A 15,975-nucleotide genomic window follows, 5' to 3' on the forward strand; every position below is an offset into this window, starting at 1 on the left:
AGGTCTCCTGAGCTCAGACTTCCCCATCTCACACCTTTCTCCAAGGCACTGGGGTGCTCACAATGCAGAGCCTCCCATACGAGTTTGGTCCCACCACACTGGCAGAAGAAGGCTCGGTGCACTCAGCTCCGCCCCACAGCAGCCGGGCTGCCTGGGGAAGCTGAGTCTCTGATAATCACTGAAACATCAAAAAATGGTGGATGATAACCTTAATCCACAGCCAGAAGGAACTACAGTAGTGATTTTAATGGAAACAGAATTACATCAACTCCAGGTACCAGGCAGAAATCTTCCACAATAATTGTTATTATAATGCAAATCTCTGTGGCACCAGCCAACAGCATATTAAGCATTTTCATATAGGAGTTCATTAAAATGGCAAAAATCCTGCAAGGGAGGAACCATTCTTTCCCCCAGCGCAGAGCAGTAAAAGAGGAGGTGAGAGTTGAAAGGACTCACCCTTGGTCTCCCTGAGCATCACAGCAAAGCTCCATCCTCTGCCCCAGAAAGGGGTCACTCCCTCCACATTGTCTACATGACTAGGCTGGGGAAATACAAGGCACGTTAATAAAAAAGGGAAGAAAAGCTCCTACTTAATAACAACTCCCATTCCTTTTTTAAATGACTGGGGAAATCAGGTGTGACACTGAGGCAATATAGGTGGGAGGGGAAATAATAATAAAAAAACCCACCCACAACTGTAAGGTGGTGAGGATTAGCCAATTTTACATTCAGGAAGCTGTGTTAATTAGAAGCTTTTCAAGAGAAGAGTCAAAGGACTTTGCAAACACAGATGGAAACCGGTTTTAACAAGCAGGGATAAGTCCCAGCACTGGAGAGGCATCAGCAGTGCAGTATCCTCTGCTGGCACCACCAGTTACAACCAGGGACCGCTGCAGCCGAGGCTGCACTGTGCCAGCAGCCACCCGCTGAGTGCAAGCCAGCAATTAGTCCGATTGATTTTGGGGGGAATATTAAGATATTCAAATGAATAATCATGTAGCTGGGACTAGTAAAAGCTTATTCCCTACATAGCAGTCATAGCTCTTTGTGAGAGCCCAGAAACACCTGGGTCATCTGATTGCTCAGAAGTGGCCCATCAGCAGCTCAGGGAGGAAGAATTGATTTTTCCTTTTTCTTAATGATGAAGGGTAATGCAGCAGCTTTATACACTAGTCAACAGAGACCTGGGCTGTTTAAGAGGATTTGATAATAGCTCACACCTGAAGCAGGGTTGTTTTTTTTTCCCAGGCAGAGGGAAGTGCAGAGCAGAGTGGAATAAGCTGCAATTAATTTTCTTGTTCTTTATATACAGTTATGGTCATCTCCTGCTTAAGTCATGGAAGCTAAGAACATGGATGTGGATTTGTTTATGAGCATCAAAAGGGGTTCTTTTAAGTGTTACACGTGCCTTCTCAGAAAGGTCATGTGAAAGCCAGTTGAGAATTAAAACAAAATATAATGCAAGCAACTGACCAGAGCTGTTTTAGTTTATCCCCAAATGAACACTAACTTTGAGGTAATTCTTGATGTTTATTGCACTAACCAAGAAAAGGAGGTCAGGTATAATGAAAGAGCCCATATTACCTGTGCAGGCAAAACTGCCCTCTCAGTGGAGACTTGTTCACTCTGTGCTTGTCCTACGCCATTATTTTCACTTCCCTGAGATTCACTTTGTGAGGAATACTGCAGGGAGCAGGCGTCACCTTTGGTGAATTGTATTGCACGGAGCCGTGAGTTGGAAACAAGTACCGCAAACACCAAGCTGTGACAGATGTAGCATCCCTGGCACACACATTCCTCATCCTAAATGGGCGTGCAGTGCAGTGCGGAGAAAAGTGCTCCTAGGAAGCATCAGAAGGAAAAAGCTGTGCAGCAACCACAGGTGCAGGAGATGGAGTCCCAGAGCCCACAACTGCTGCCTGCCAGTGCCCCAGCCCCTCCTGGCAAGCAGCTTGTCTGTGTAGGGACACACCAGCAACAAGTGGACGTGATTTTTGGTACAACAAACCTCAGAGACCTGAGCACGAGCTTGCAGACTCCCCCGGAGCACAAATGCAACTGCTCTGAGTAATAAACCTTGCAAAAGTCAAGCCTTGGCTGGGCACGGTTGCAGCATTTGCCATCTCCTGTGGGAGCTGGGGTAGGAGGCTGGGTTTTGTCACTCCGATGTGCTTTGGCACCCCATGCAGTGCACCCAGCTCCACCAGCCTGTCTTACAGGTCCTGAGGGGTAACGAACAGGGGCTCAGACCGTCAGCACCCACACATGTGAACTGGGGTCTGTCTTGATGTTTAATCACTTCATGAAAACGTAACTTTCAATATTTCATTAGGATCTCTCCCATCTGCTAAACATCAAGCCGGAGAGTTTGGTGACACTTTAAATGAAGCTGTGAAGAGATGTGTTTGTTTTAGATGTAATTGGACAGCTGTTTTATTATGAATTAATGAACTATGATGATTAAAAAGAATCCAGTTTTAGCAAACCATGAATTAAGAATTACTCCTGACTAAAATCACAACTAAGCAAGTGCCAGACAACTTTCATGACAATGATTAGAAGCAGAAGATGAAAAAGCAAAACCTGTGAGGTGCAACAGGACAAGAGGTGCCTCCAGACCAGGTTCCCTGCATCAGACATGGGTTCCCCGGGCTGCCCCCCAGCAACCAAATCACTCCATGTGCCCACTATACCACTCCACATCATTGCCATCTCCTCTGGCCCCAAAGCCCTTTTGGCCCAAATCACTCATCAGGGTCTGTTCACACTCCTCCATCTTCCCAGCCCCTCTTCATGCATGTGTCCCCCCTCTCCCTGGCCATGGGGTCCTGCAAGGCTCTGGGGAGGGAGAGGGCACAGCAATGGCAGCAGGCTCAGAGGTAATTGATCTCTTTGTGGCTGCAAAACATACTTCAGACTCCTTTTCCCCCTGCCCTAGGTCACTTTGGCCAAGGCTGTTTGCCCTAGAAGCATCGCACAGAATGGCATGCTCTCTGGTGTGGGGCCACATCCTTCCTGGGGTGCAGGACACAGCCCACGGCCACACGGAGCATCAGCAGCACCACAAAAAGCTGATCCTGAGCTAGGAAGTCCTGCGTTCGTCTTTCCCATGCTTTGCAGTTTAGAAGAGATTTCTGTATTTCAGCTGAACCCAGTGCCAAAGACCAGAGGCCACAGAAAGCAGCTGCTGGAATTTCCATAGGAGTTTCCCAGTCGGTGTGGGGCGGTTTTTAAGCAGTGAAGTCTTTGCCCTAAGAGAGTTTCAGTGAAAAACCTCCGAAGACTTAAATGAAGACAGGTACATATGCCGCATGTGCAAACTGCTTTTCTCCTGCTGTTAAAATAAATCTGTTCCCAATCATTGTGACTTCCCAAGAGCTGCCTCCTGATCTTTCTCCACTTCACCCTTCCATTTGGCCTTCTTTTCTATGTTCATCCTCAGCAGCGTGTGATCCCTTTTAGCAGCCTTGAGAAGAAATGGTGAAAAATAATTGCATGCACACATTTCCCACAACTAAAATTCCCCACATTTGCACCACTTGCCTTGACACCCCACTTGGTGATATTTTGCAGTGACAGAAGTTTTATCCAATTTTCAATATTTGCAGCTCTGATTAGCAGGAAAATTACACTGTGAGCTGTTTACAGGTGCACTGGGACGTGCAAGTCAGGCTGGACACCCTCCTTCCCCACCGGTGGGATGCGAAGAAGCGAGTGTCACAGCTCCTGGTGCCCATGGTGGTATGCAGGCAGGATCACAGGAGCCTCATGGCCCATGGAGGCAGGGCAGGACCAGGTGCCGCTGACACTGTCTGAGCTAGTCCACAGCCTTTGGACTGGCCTTTTGCTCAGGTACCATGATGCAGAGCATTGCACTGTATGGGTTTGTGGCAAAGGGGGTCAGAAGGAACACGTTAACCAGCAAGTTGTGCTTCCCCATGCCAATCTCTCCCCCAGAGGATGGGGTGATACAGATTCTGTGCAAATATTGATTATATGGACCTATTCTCAAACCTGTCTGTCACCGGGGCGTTTATTTACAAGGAGAGCATACATATAGACCATACGTTAAGTAGATCAGTTTACCCAGAAAAAATACTCACTTCTTTACCTGTGATTACCATGGCCAAACAGCCCAGCAAGGTCAGTGCAATCATGATGTAGCAAACCTTTATCCTCACACTGCTCCTTGCTGCGTCGAGGACCTCAGACCTGCGGAGGACAAAGCAATTTCCATCCTGCAGCAGCATGTGTGAAATGAGATCATGGGGAGCTGGGTAATGAATCCTCAAGTCTTTCAGGAATGGCCTATTAATGTACAATGTGTTTTCTTCTCTTTCTGCAAGTACTTAGAGGAGGACTCAAGAAATCAGCCTACGGGGGAAAGATTTAGCCCCCCTCCCACGAAGGTGGGGTGCTGCTACTCCCAACAGTTGTCAGTAACAACAGGAATAACAAATCCTGCTCTCCTGACTTCTTTTATTGCATATGAGGGTGAACACCTGAAAAATGACAAGGACAGGAAAGTCTTTCCATCACGATAATGGAATTGCAAGAGGCCCACCTTTGGGTGCTCTAGGGTAGGTATGGGGTGCTGCACAGCACCAGGAGACACTAGAGCCGTGCCACCAGCGCCAGGCAATGCCAGCCTCAGTGGACTAAAAGCACATGCATAATATTTTGGTTAAGAGCAATGGAGAGTTTTCACATAGCAAAGAGACATGGCAAGTGACTGTGCCTGTGGCCACATCCCCATCGCAGCTGCCCATGGTGCTCTGCAGCCCCGTCCCACTGCCTGGCAGCTGGCACCAGCGCCGCAAGCACCTGCCTGCACCAGGAGGCTGAGCTGGGCTGGAGCAGGTGACCACACCACCCACACGGAGATGCCTTCCCAAGCAGCTGAACAGCCACAGCCGGCACTGGGAAATCTCCAACACCTTCCACTCCTGGCATTTATCCAGCAATTCACACTTGCAAGAGACTGCAGCGTGGCAATGACTCATTCATTAAATCGTATCCAGCCATGGATTTGTTTATACCTGCAGGGGGAAGGCCAGCTGGAGGAGCCCCCAGGACGTCACAAGCCAGGAAGCATCAGGTCTCCAAAACCCAGTGACAATCCTTTAACAAAATAGCTCGACAAGGAGGTGAAACCGTAGCCCAGACATGAGGAACTTGTTGCAGATGTCTGTCATCAAAGCTGTGTATAGCCCACATTTCTTTTTAAAAGTTATGCAGCATTATTAATTGCTAATCAATAAAAACTAGCAAAGCATGCAAAAATCCAAAGTGGATTACATGTTACTACTGTGACTTCTGAATTACAAAGCCACTTGTCTTACAAAAGATACTTAGGCTTAGTCTGAAACTCACAATTTCTAAAACAAATGAGTCCAGTTAACTTCACAGGGCGTGACAAAAAGTTCATGTTCCTAAAAATTCAGATGATTTTTGGACACCGGTAACAGCAGGCCCCATCAGCATGGAGGAGCACTAACCCTTACCAAGTGAGGTTATGTGAAGGTGCTGTTGCCTGTATCTTCACATCTGAAAGCATCATTCAGACAGGTCTACTTACGAGATGTGCTTGGGAATGTCCTCCTCCTTTTTAAACCGTCCTGCCCATACTAACACCTTTTTATCAAAATTCGTAGGGCTTCTGTCATTTTTGAAAGCTTTGTAACCTGTAAGAGGTTTTAGAAAAGAAAACAATGAGCTAAGCTTAAAGAAGGGAAGAGGGAAAAAAGCTGTCATTACATGGGGAAAAGGACTGAAAGTTCAAAATGGCACTTTTATATTCTGTGAGAGCCAAATGTGCTTTCTAATGTCAAAAGGACTCACCAGCTGGTGTGAGATGCTTTGTTATATTTGCAGCTTATTTTATTTAGTTTAATCATTTTTTTCTTTAGTGTAGGTAGGTTTTAAACTAAAAAACTCTTCATCAGGGAGGTTATCCTTATTAATGGGGGGAAAGGATGTGGGGCTGAAGCCACCCAAGTCCGCAGCATGCTCTCACCCTGCTAGCATCTTGCTTTTAAATGGCCCAACTAGTGCGTTAAGCAAACTGCCAGCAGCACTAATAACTCCTCAACAGCATCTCTTTCTAAAAGCGCTGACAGAGAGACGAGGTCTGTTAAAATACAGCCTGGTGGGAGGCTGGCAGTCGTTCTCATGCAAGCTGGGTACCACATTACTGTACTCTAATGATGATACATTACACCCTACCAGACAACCACGGTGATGCCATTAGCACGCTGTCACCCCGAGCACAATGAGAAAAGGACTCTGGCTCCTTTGGATAGAAACAAGCCCAATGACAGGCCACAATGGGCAGCGGCAGGGAGACCCTTGAAAAGAGGGTAAGCAACGGCTAGCTCAAATCCTGGCGTTTGCACTGCAAACAAACGGTCATTGCAAGGTAGCTGGGACTGCTCACAACCCAGGTCAGTGCACCCAAGATGCTAGGTCATGGTGCCCTGTGCTTGCAAATGTGGGACTGGTGTGTAGTGGGTGCCCAGGGCATGCAGGAACGGGTGGACATGAAGATGCCCCCAGTCTTGGTGCCCTGCACTCCCTGGCTGTTGCTGGATTGCTGGTGCTTGGCTGAAAGGAAACTGCTGCCTCTACAGAACAGGGCACAGGGAGCATCCCTTCCTGCCTGCATTGAGATGGTGAAGTTACATCACATGCCTTGGCCCCAGGCCTGCTCGCGCATGCCAGGACTCGTGAATGGCTCAAAAACCCAAGTGTAAATCTTGGCACCCAGACCACCAGGTAAATTTAATCTCCTGCTTCTCCTATTTCTCTTACAGAGTGGCAGTGAGACCAGGAGAGCAACATCTGAAATGTCAGCAAGTGTCTGAATCAGATCTGCAGCAAGCAGTAAGACAGATCGCCAAAAGGACAGGCTCCATCCCAGGAGAACAAGGGCAAAGCCCCATGCTGGAGACCCACAGCCACCTCACGGGAGCACGGGCCCATGCCTGCCAGGTGAGCCTGGGCATTGCCTGCCATGAGCAGGCACAGCTGAGGGCTTCATTAAGCAAGGGGTGCCAGGGGGAGCAGAGGGTCCAAGTCTGCCGCTTGTACCAGCCCTGCGCATGTGGGGCCATGTACCAGTCCTCCTCTGGAAACCTGGCAGCTGGGAGGGAGGAGAAACTTTTTTTTTTTTTTTTTAAATTAACAGGCTGCCTGATATGAAATATCAGTTTGGATTTACTGCTGCAGGAGGAGGACTATTTAACACAAAAAAAGTCTTTATCCCTGTGCACTCTGCTAGACAGAGCTCTCTGTGTGCTCTGTCTGGGGGTGTCTGTAAGCCCAGGAGGTGCAGCACTGCCGTAACAGCCACAGATGAGAACGAGGGTCACTTTCTCACCCTTTGCAGCAAGCACCCCTTCCCTCCATGCCGCAGCACGAAACAGCCACCAAAACCTTTCTACCCACCTGGGTTAGCTGTCTGCAAAGCCACGTCCTGAGCGCCCTTCGCTTTGTTACCAGCAGCTCTGGCAGGGCACAGGACCAGCCGAGCCACCGGTCCCCGCAGCCGCCCCAGCATCCCGCCCCAGCTGGTACCCGGCCACCACCTCCTCACCAGCCTGGCAGCACGGGGGGACCAGCAGGAGCCCAGGAGGCTGCTTCTAGGAGTTACTAACACCAAACTACCGCTTCCTGTAAGAAGGGAGTAGCACGCATTTCCACCCTGGCTGCCAATAGTTTTTTGCTTGCGTCACGATGACTAGTTAAATTTATCGCTTGTGTTTACCGAAGTGCTGCACCTTCCCGGCCAGGCAGGCAGAGTTCACTGCTGTGGCACGGCATGCCCAGCCCAAGTTGTTGCTCAGGAGAGTAAAGGGTATTTACATAATTTTCTCAGTCCTTACTACGGCAGGACTAAAATAGGACAGTGTGCTGTACTTCCCCAAAGATAGCTTGTGACTGCTAATTATCACAGCCAGTTAAGCTGTTAGAGTTCTTAATTGCTCCTAGCTAAAAAAATAATCTTGCAAATCAGTTGTGTTAGACTTTTTGCAGAGGAGCGGTGTTTCCCTTATTTCAGAATAAACGTGGTTTGGTGGAGGGAAACTAAAGCTGATGTTTGTGGCTACAAATGCACACGGGGAGTCCATCTCACATCCAGACTGCAAACTTCCCTGGCAAAGCAATACATTTCCAACATAATTTAGGTTTAAATCAGTAAACTAAGAAATTATGTCAAAAACCTCCGGTGATGTAGCATTTGTCGGTCAGTAAAACTATCACTGAAATATAGCAGTACCTATAAAGTATTCGCCCTCTCTGAATTTGAACTCCATGAAGTCTTGATAGTGCTGGATGTTTTCCATAATATCAGCTGTTTTAACCGGGGAATGAACCAAAACCAATGCCCATTTTATCACTTTGACATTTCTCCTGTGCTTTGCACAAAATTGTCCCTGATGGGTCAGGAAATGGAAATGCAAATACTTGTCTCATTTGGAGCAGTGGGGTATTTACTTTCCTTAGACATACAAAGCTCTAAAGCTGGTTTACAACTAAGGTAAAAAATTCCATGGAAAAGGGAAGAAGCAGCTGCCAAAAGGAAAATTTTAAAAACTATTTAATAAGACCATCAAATGCAATATTGCAGATAATCAAAGTGTATCTAAGAGCAAAGCGAGGAACTGCAATGGAACAGAGCTCAGGATGCTGGCAAGGATATTCTTTAAGGGCCAAGAGGATGAAAGATATGAGACAGAAGCAGCTCCAGCTACCTGGCTCCTGCCCCCAAGGAAAAAAACTCTACCTTCTACAGACATGTTTTATATTTTTTGAGAACATGAAGTTATTGATGCTGAGGAAAGGAGACACTCATAGCAATGACAAACACTCATAGCAATGACAAAAAAAAAAGTTTTTCCTCTTTTGTGAAAGCTCCACAATGCATCTGGACATAACACAATGTGTTTAGCTTAATTTGCTTGTAATTTGGTAAAGCAAATCAGATCCATTTCCAGATTAGGAACGCGTACAGAAAATAAGTGGTGGTTTGAGCTTTCAGCTGCAAATGAGACCTGCAAACCAGCAGAAATCAGTGGATGTGATTATGGTGGAGGAAGCAGAAGGGAAACCTGGTAAAGCCACTGCAAATACTTGTGTCCTGCTCAGGATTTCCCTGGGAAGATGGACATGAGGAGGAGGAAAGGTACATTTACAGCTGGAAGTTTACAGGGCTCAGCACCCCTAAGCATCCCTGCAGGCCCCCTTCTCACATTGCAGAAGAGCTGCTGAGTGGAAAAGAGGCAATGTACGCTGGACACCCCTCACTCCCCAAGTTGGGGAGGCAGGAGGGGCTGGGGGGGGACCCAGAAAATGTGACCCCACAGGCTCTGGCTGTGCAGAACATTAGAGCATTTTCACTTTAACAGGCACTCTCCAAAATGCTCATTGCAGAAGTGACTGTCTTTATGTCATGTCTGTTTATGGATTTAAAGAGAAAAAAAGAGCATTTTTATTTTATCTCTTAGTTTCTCAAATGCGGGGAAAATCACAGGGTTTTCAGGCCTCCGGTGCTTATCCACCTAGGGGTTGCCAATTGTTTCCTCTAGAAGACACACCAGCTAACAGCTGTATTAATCACGTCTGCTGTGAGCAAAAAAACACTTCAGGATTTATTATGCCAGCATTTAGAAATGCAAAGACACAGAGGTCCTCAAGAAAGCACAAAGGCAGTTACTTGTTCCTGAATTTTACTTGTTCCTCTGGCACTGTGAATGCTTAATGCCAGGGTGAGTTTTACTGCAGTGCATGAAAGCTAATAAAAAGCTGTATACACCACTGCGTTAGGAAATCAAGCTTTCCCTTATACACTGTGGATTTCTCTCTGGCCCAGAGCGTCTTGAATCCATTCCTGAACAACAGAGAGATGCAGAGAGCTCTTTGACCAAGGTAGCCTTATGTGCAGCCTGATAGCCTTAGTCCTCTTTAGAGAAGTTTTGCATCTAGCCCAGTACATGCACATCCCACCCTGCCCAGGTTGCAAAACATCCCCGTGAGGCTCATCCATTCATTCCCCTCACCAGGCCATCTCTTGATAACCATCAGTGACTTATTAGCAGAGTGCAACTGTGATTTCATAACCATTAAGCTCACAGACAGGGAGTTCATTGCACAGCAGAAACAACTTGTTCAGAGATGCAGAATTAGCAAATCTTGGCTTAAAACACCATCTTCTCCTCCCACGTCCTTCTGCCAGGAAGAGAGCAAGACCCCAGATCCTCAGCAAGCCCTGGGCAGTACAGATAACAACTCACACACTGACTAGCTGTACAGGTGTCCCTCAGGTTTCCTCTGACCCTTGCTGCAAGGGGAGAGCACAGATCTGAAGGTTTTTGAGTTACAAACGAGCAGGCTAGCTCAGAGCACGGAGAATGGTTCACAGCTGTGGTGCAGACTCCTGACATTTCTGTTTTCTGTGTGAGAGCGATATGTAGTTGTAACACTTGCTGCACACTGATGCCAACATTGAAGATGGAAAACTAAACACAAAGCCTCACAGGACTCCATCCTAGTTCTGCATCAACTTCACACCCCTTCTACCACCTCAGATGCTGCTCTTGCAGCTGAATCTGCAGCAAGGACTAGCAGCCAGTCACCCTCCCCTCCCTGAACATGCACAAAAACCTTTGTAGATCTGGAACTGAAAGGCCAAAATATAAAATCCATTGCTCTTTGAAAAAATCTATTGCTTTTTGGTTTCTGACTGAATTTATACAGTCATTTCCAGTACCTTAATTTCAACACCTGTCAGCCTATTGCAGCAATGAGAAACTTGGATTTGGGTTCTCTTCACCTGTTTTTTCCTGCTTTCAACAGCCACAGGAATGAAAGAGTTGATTCCTCCAGAAGCCCCATATCCCCACACATCTATTTACACCTCCTGGTTAATTTGCATAAGATTGTACACACAAAAAATGTTTAGTCATATATACAAAAGAATTCACAGGAGTATTCAACCAAAAAAGTATTACTTTGTAAAGCTGTTTTCATGTACAATGTCTTCAAAACCAAATGGCTTACCATCAGGCTCTGTTTGGCATGTGATGCAAACTTCTTACATGAGGGCTGTGATGAGGAGCAGAAGATAATCTTATCTTAGAATTCTTTGCCTTCCCCCCATCTAATTAACTATGCAGCAGAGCTCTGTCTTGGTTCCTAGACAAGATAAACAAGCAATCCTGGATGGGCTTGTGGCTCATGAAATTCTGAGTGAGTCAGGAAATATTCCTCCATGAAACTGTGTATTCTCCAGCAGCACAATTTAACACAGCAAAAGCAATGAATTGCTTTGAAATGTCCCACTTACCTGCAGACTCCCAACCCAAAAGCCCTTCCCTCCCCTCCAGGGTCCCCAGGGCTTCAGTTCTCTCCAGGTAGTGATTCACACCCTCCTTGTATCAGGAAATCACCTTCCCTAAGGAAACTGAAATGCAAATCACAAGAAACTAAAAGCTTCTGAACTATTTCTCACCATGGCCAAGTAAAATCAAGGGAACAGTCACAGAATCTTACAGCAAAACCAGACTCAGAGGGTTTGTAAAGAGCTCTGAAAACAAGCACCAGCATGACACTTTAATCACTTCAGAACACTTGGATTCATTTTTTGATAATCGTGAGTGTTACCAATAAAAGAGGGCATCTGCTAAAAGAGAACAGCGACAACCTGACCTCTCCTCTTGCTGTGTTAAACTTCAGCTTTGCTTTACAAAAAATGAAATCAGGATTCCTCTATCCAGTTACTGAAAGGTCCTGCATTTTCTACCGATATTGTCCCTATTCCTTCAAATCTGGCAGTATCACTACCATTTGAAGAATCTTGCCTAGCAACCATAAATAAGACACTAAGCCACCCTACTAAAAAAACAAAACCAAATACAAAAAACCCCACCCCAAAACCCAAACTCCCCTGGCTCTGGTAGATCTTGCCTAATTTACACCATATGAGCCTTCTGGCATCATTCTCTTAACTGGGAAAGGTAATTGATATGACATACTTGGTATTTTCTACAACAGGAGCATCATCTCCCCCAAGTGAAGAAGATCTGAGCTGTTCTCTGCATCTGCCACTAACACAGGGATGAGCACAGCTTGTCCCAGACTGTCAGGTCTGAGCAGAAGTGCCCGACATTGCAAGGATAAGGATCGCCAAATGATCCTTATCTAGGAAGATTCATCTTCTCTGCCATTAAGCACATTTTTTCTTAAGGGAGATAACCCCCAATTAACAGTCTGGATGTTTTGCTGCTTAAGGCATGTTCAGCTCTGGAACAACACAGAGAACCCAGTTCTACCTCTCCTGATGGTAATGGAAGTGCCTACAAACAAGGGACACTGCTGTAACCAAGAGGACCCATAAACCACGCTCACTTCATTCCCTTCCATCAGCTCCAGGTTTTTAGCGAAGGTTCAATAGAATATTTATTGGGCACAGGAATGCAGTTATGAATTGTCTTAGTAGGAGCCAAATTCAGTGGAGCTGGTGAGCTGCACCTAGAGTGGCCAGACCTCTGCAAACAAATACTAAAAAGGAACTCGGTATGGGTCTGCCATGCCCTGGTACAAAGTGCAGGGTTTATAACAGCTGGTGTCAGAAGGACAAAGCTCATGGCAGCAAAACAACAAAACAAAAGTTAGTCATTGCTCTGACAAAGCCTCGGTATGATCTCTCCCAGGGTTTGGGATGACCGTAGAGGGGCAATGAAATGGCATGTCACCTCCAGCACAGGGTGGCCTGGCACATGCGGCGGCTACCTACTGATGTGCTAAAACATGTGATGCCTGATAAGTCCGGCTTTATCGTGGAGGAGCAGCCAGATGCTAGCAGCACAGATCTCAGGACCCACAGGGAAATCCTCCGAGGTGTTCAGGGTGTTGTGATGAAATTGCAGCTTTTACAACCAAGGAAATTAATGCACTGATGAGCTTTGCACCAGGCCACTGGTTTCTGGAATAAAGCACAGTTGGACCATGGAGCAAAAAAGTGCAAAACCCTGAAAGGAAAACAAAACCATCAGAATCCTAACAATTTACATTTTGACTCTGAGTCTGGAGAACCATTTAATTTAAACCTTTTCCACACCTGTTTCCCCAGCTGAGCCTGAGAAACGCACTGACAAGGACAGACTCTTTCACTTGTCACTTAAAGATTTTCTTTCCAGAGAAAAACGGCATTGTCTTCAAAAACAGACGCATTCAGACATTTTTCAGTCCATTAGTCACTAGTTTAGGGAAAAAAAGAAACCTAATTTTAAAAGATTGAACAATTCTTTGTGGAAATGTCTTTTCCCCACAGTTGTCTTAATGTTAGAATTACATTTTTTTCAGCTCCTCCTGAGAAGTCATGTACCATCAATCAGGCCAATAAACCTGCAGAGATCCTTAGGAGCCCCTGCACCCTGGGGTCACGTTTCCCCTTTTAGCAGCTGGGTGAATACGTAGGCACTTGGTGCAGGAGCAAATGGATCCCAGTAACACAGGGAGGCTCTGTCCTGGGGACAGCTCGTCCCAGCAATGCACACCACAGTAGTCCATAACAGGGGCAGGTGCCTCCTCAAATTCATGACCCGTGTCTTAACAGTCCCTCTAAAGAGACTGTAAAACTCTTCCAGACACTCCTGGGTGAGACACAGGCTGCCTGTAGAATGAGATTTACTCCCAGCAGCTTTTATGTCACCAAAAGGACCACCAGGGAAATGAATCTCCTAAACGATGCCCAGTCCCCTGGAAGGCTGAGAGGGGACCTTATCAGTGTCTACAGGTATCTTAAGGGCCAATGCCAGGAGGACAGGGCCAGGCTCTTGTCAGTGGAGCCCAGCGACAGGACAAGGGGCAACAGGCACAAACTGCAGCACAAGAAGTTCCTTCTGAAGATGAGGAAGAACTTCTTTACCACGAGGGTGGCAGAGCCCTGGGACAGGCTGCCCAGAGAGGCTGTGCAGGCTCCTTCTCTGGGGACATTCAAAACCCACCTGGACGTGACTCTGTGTAACCTGCCCCAGGTGACCCTGCTTTGGCCAGGGGTTGGACTAGATGGTCTCTGGGGGTCCCTTCCCACCCCGACCATTGTGTGGTTCTGTGAAATTCTAAAAGACACAAGCAAAGTCACTCCAGTAGAGAGAATACAGCTTTAGTGTTCTCATATAAGATGTCTGGAATAGCCTACACTGCTCTGATTGCTCAAGAAAGTTACTCAAAAAGAAAACGAATAAAGGAAGAAACGAGAGGATTATGTCTTTTTCTTGGCTAACAAATTAGAAACGGAGAGGGATTGTGGTGGTTATCTCTGAGAAACTCGGTGCCAGAGAGGAAGGGTAGTTTGGCAGGCTAAATCACAGCACTGGACCTGAACAAGGGGTATCAGCTGCTCGTGACGGATGCCAAGGGCTACACTGTTCCTGGTGCTGTTCCTTGTAAGTTCCAGCAAAGGGGCAGGGGCTGTCTCCATCCTCGCGCTGGTTAACGAAGCATACCTGGTAACACAAACAGCCAGGCCGCATGGCTCGCTAGGCTCCTGCAGCACTGCTGGGCTGGTGTAACTCTGGACCATAACTGCATAGTCATTAGTGTTTACAAAATAAGTTTCCAGGGAAGCAAAATTACACACCGAAGAAATAATAAGCAGCGATGTAATCAGATGTGAGAGGGAGATCATTTCATTACCTGAACCAGGCCTCATTATTCACCATTTCCCTGGCAAGAACTGATAAATGCAGGCTAATGAATCTTAGCACTCCGGACGAGCAGGAGGAGTGCCAGCTCGGTGCTGCCGCATGCTAAGTGGGACCAGAGAATCCAATTTTCAGTTAAAAGTCCAAAAGGTAAGATATGAACTCCTCCATTGCAGCACTGCAGTGAGATGAAAGAGGGGGTTTAACCACTGCTTACAGAGTAAGCTGTCTTACAGAGTAACCCTGGCTGTGGGAATGCCGTGGCTCCTGGCTGGCCCGGAGGAGTGAATTGAACTCTGAACATCCCAAGGATAATCGGGGTCTGCATACACTGGTGATACAAGGTGCAGGGGCCAGAGCTGGCTCTTTAGGGAACACCTTCCAGAACCAGCATTATCATCTGGAGACTTCCCAGACGGTTCTGACAGTTAAATATCATCCTCAGCCTGGTAAGGACACAAGGAAGACATTAACAGTGAAAGAGGCAACAGCATCAACACAGAAAAACACTGTAGCAGGACCTTTGCCCACTTCTGTGACATCTTTGCTTAATCAACAGAGTTGATTGCTGTTGTGGCCATGCGTCCCTTTTAAAAACAGGTTAACAGCAAATATACCATGCACTGTACACAATTACTAAAATAGAAACAAAACAGGCAATGCTAAAGAAGCCATTGGAAAAGGGGAGAAAACCTCTTTAAGACAAATGAGTTCTCAGAGTTGCAAAAACTGCCTCTGTTTTGTCTATACTTTCTGCATCCTTCACAAGCAGCATGGCCCCCAAGTTTCATATGAAGAACTGGAACATTTGGCAAGGCTCCTTTGGAAGGAGCTTAGACACTAACAGCCAACATCAGATGAAAACCTATTCAGAGAGGAGTACCCATGTCCTGACTTTACAGGGAAATGCTGCCCTCATCTGTCTTCCAGTGACAGGTTTTATTTTCTTGCCTATCATGCCTAAACCATCCATCACTTTCAGAATGAAAAGGTGACTCTATTGTTGCAACCAACTCAGAAGTCTGTGCCTGGACTTCTATTTGCACTGGGGCCATTAAGCAATGCTGTGGTTGGTAACTGGAGTCAGTATGACCATGTTGCTGCAATGGAGTTTAAATGAAGAGATATCTTGATTCTCTGTATTGTCTTGGTCCAAAGGAAGAAAATGGCTTATACATTCTTTACAAAACTAAAACTGACCAAAGAAAAAAAAATTAATCCCTAATGCCAGGAGAGCAGGAGTACTGAAAGGTAACGCTGGGGTTCA

At 46.5% G+C, this 15,975-nt stretch overlaps 1 protein-coding gene across 1 annotated transcript; it reads right to left on the reverse strand.

The window, feature by feature from the left end:
- Nucleotides 1-2,407: 2,407 nt before the first annotated feature.
- LOC308053935 (protein FAM162B-like) lies at nt 2,408-7,702 on the reverse strand. Its single transcript, XM_080365903.1, has 4 exons — nt 7,450-7,702; nt 5,582-5,687; nt 4,107-4,215; nt 2,408-3,469 (listed from the first exon to the last, which is right to left on the reverse strand). Exons 1-4 carry the CDS (start codon nt 7,559-7,561, stop codon nt 3,362-3,364), a joined length of 435 nt encoding a protein of 144 aa, XP_080222029.1. The 5' UTR covers nt 7,562-7,702; the 3' UTR covers nt 2,408-3,361.
- Nucleotides 7,703-15,975: the final 8,273 nt, after the last annotated feature.

This window comes from Falco punctatus, assembly GCF_963210335.1.
Source record: "Falco punctatus genome assembly, chromosome: 15".
NCBI classification, from domain to species: domain Eukaryota; kingdom Metazoa; phylum Chordata; class Aves; order Falconiformes; family Falconidae; genus Falco; species Falco punctatus.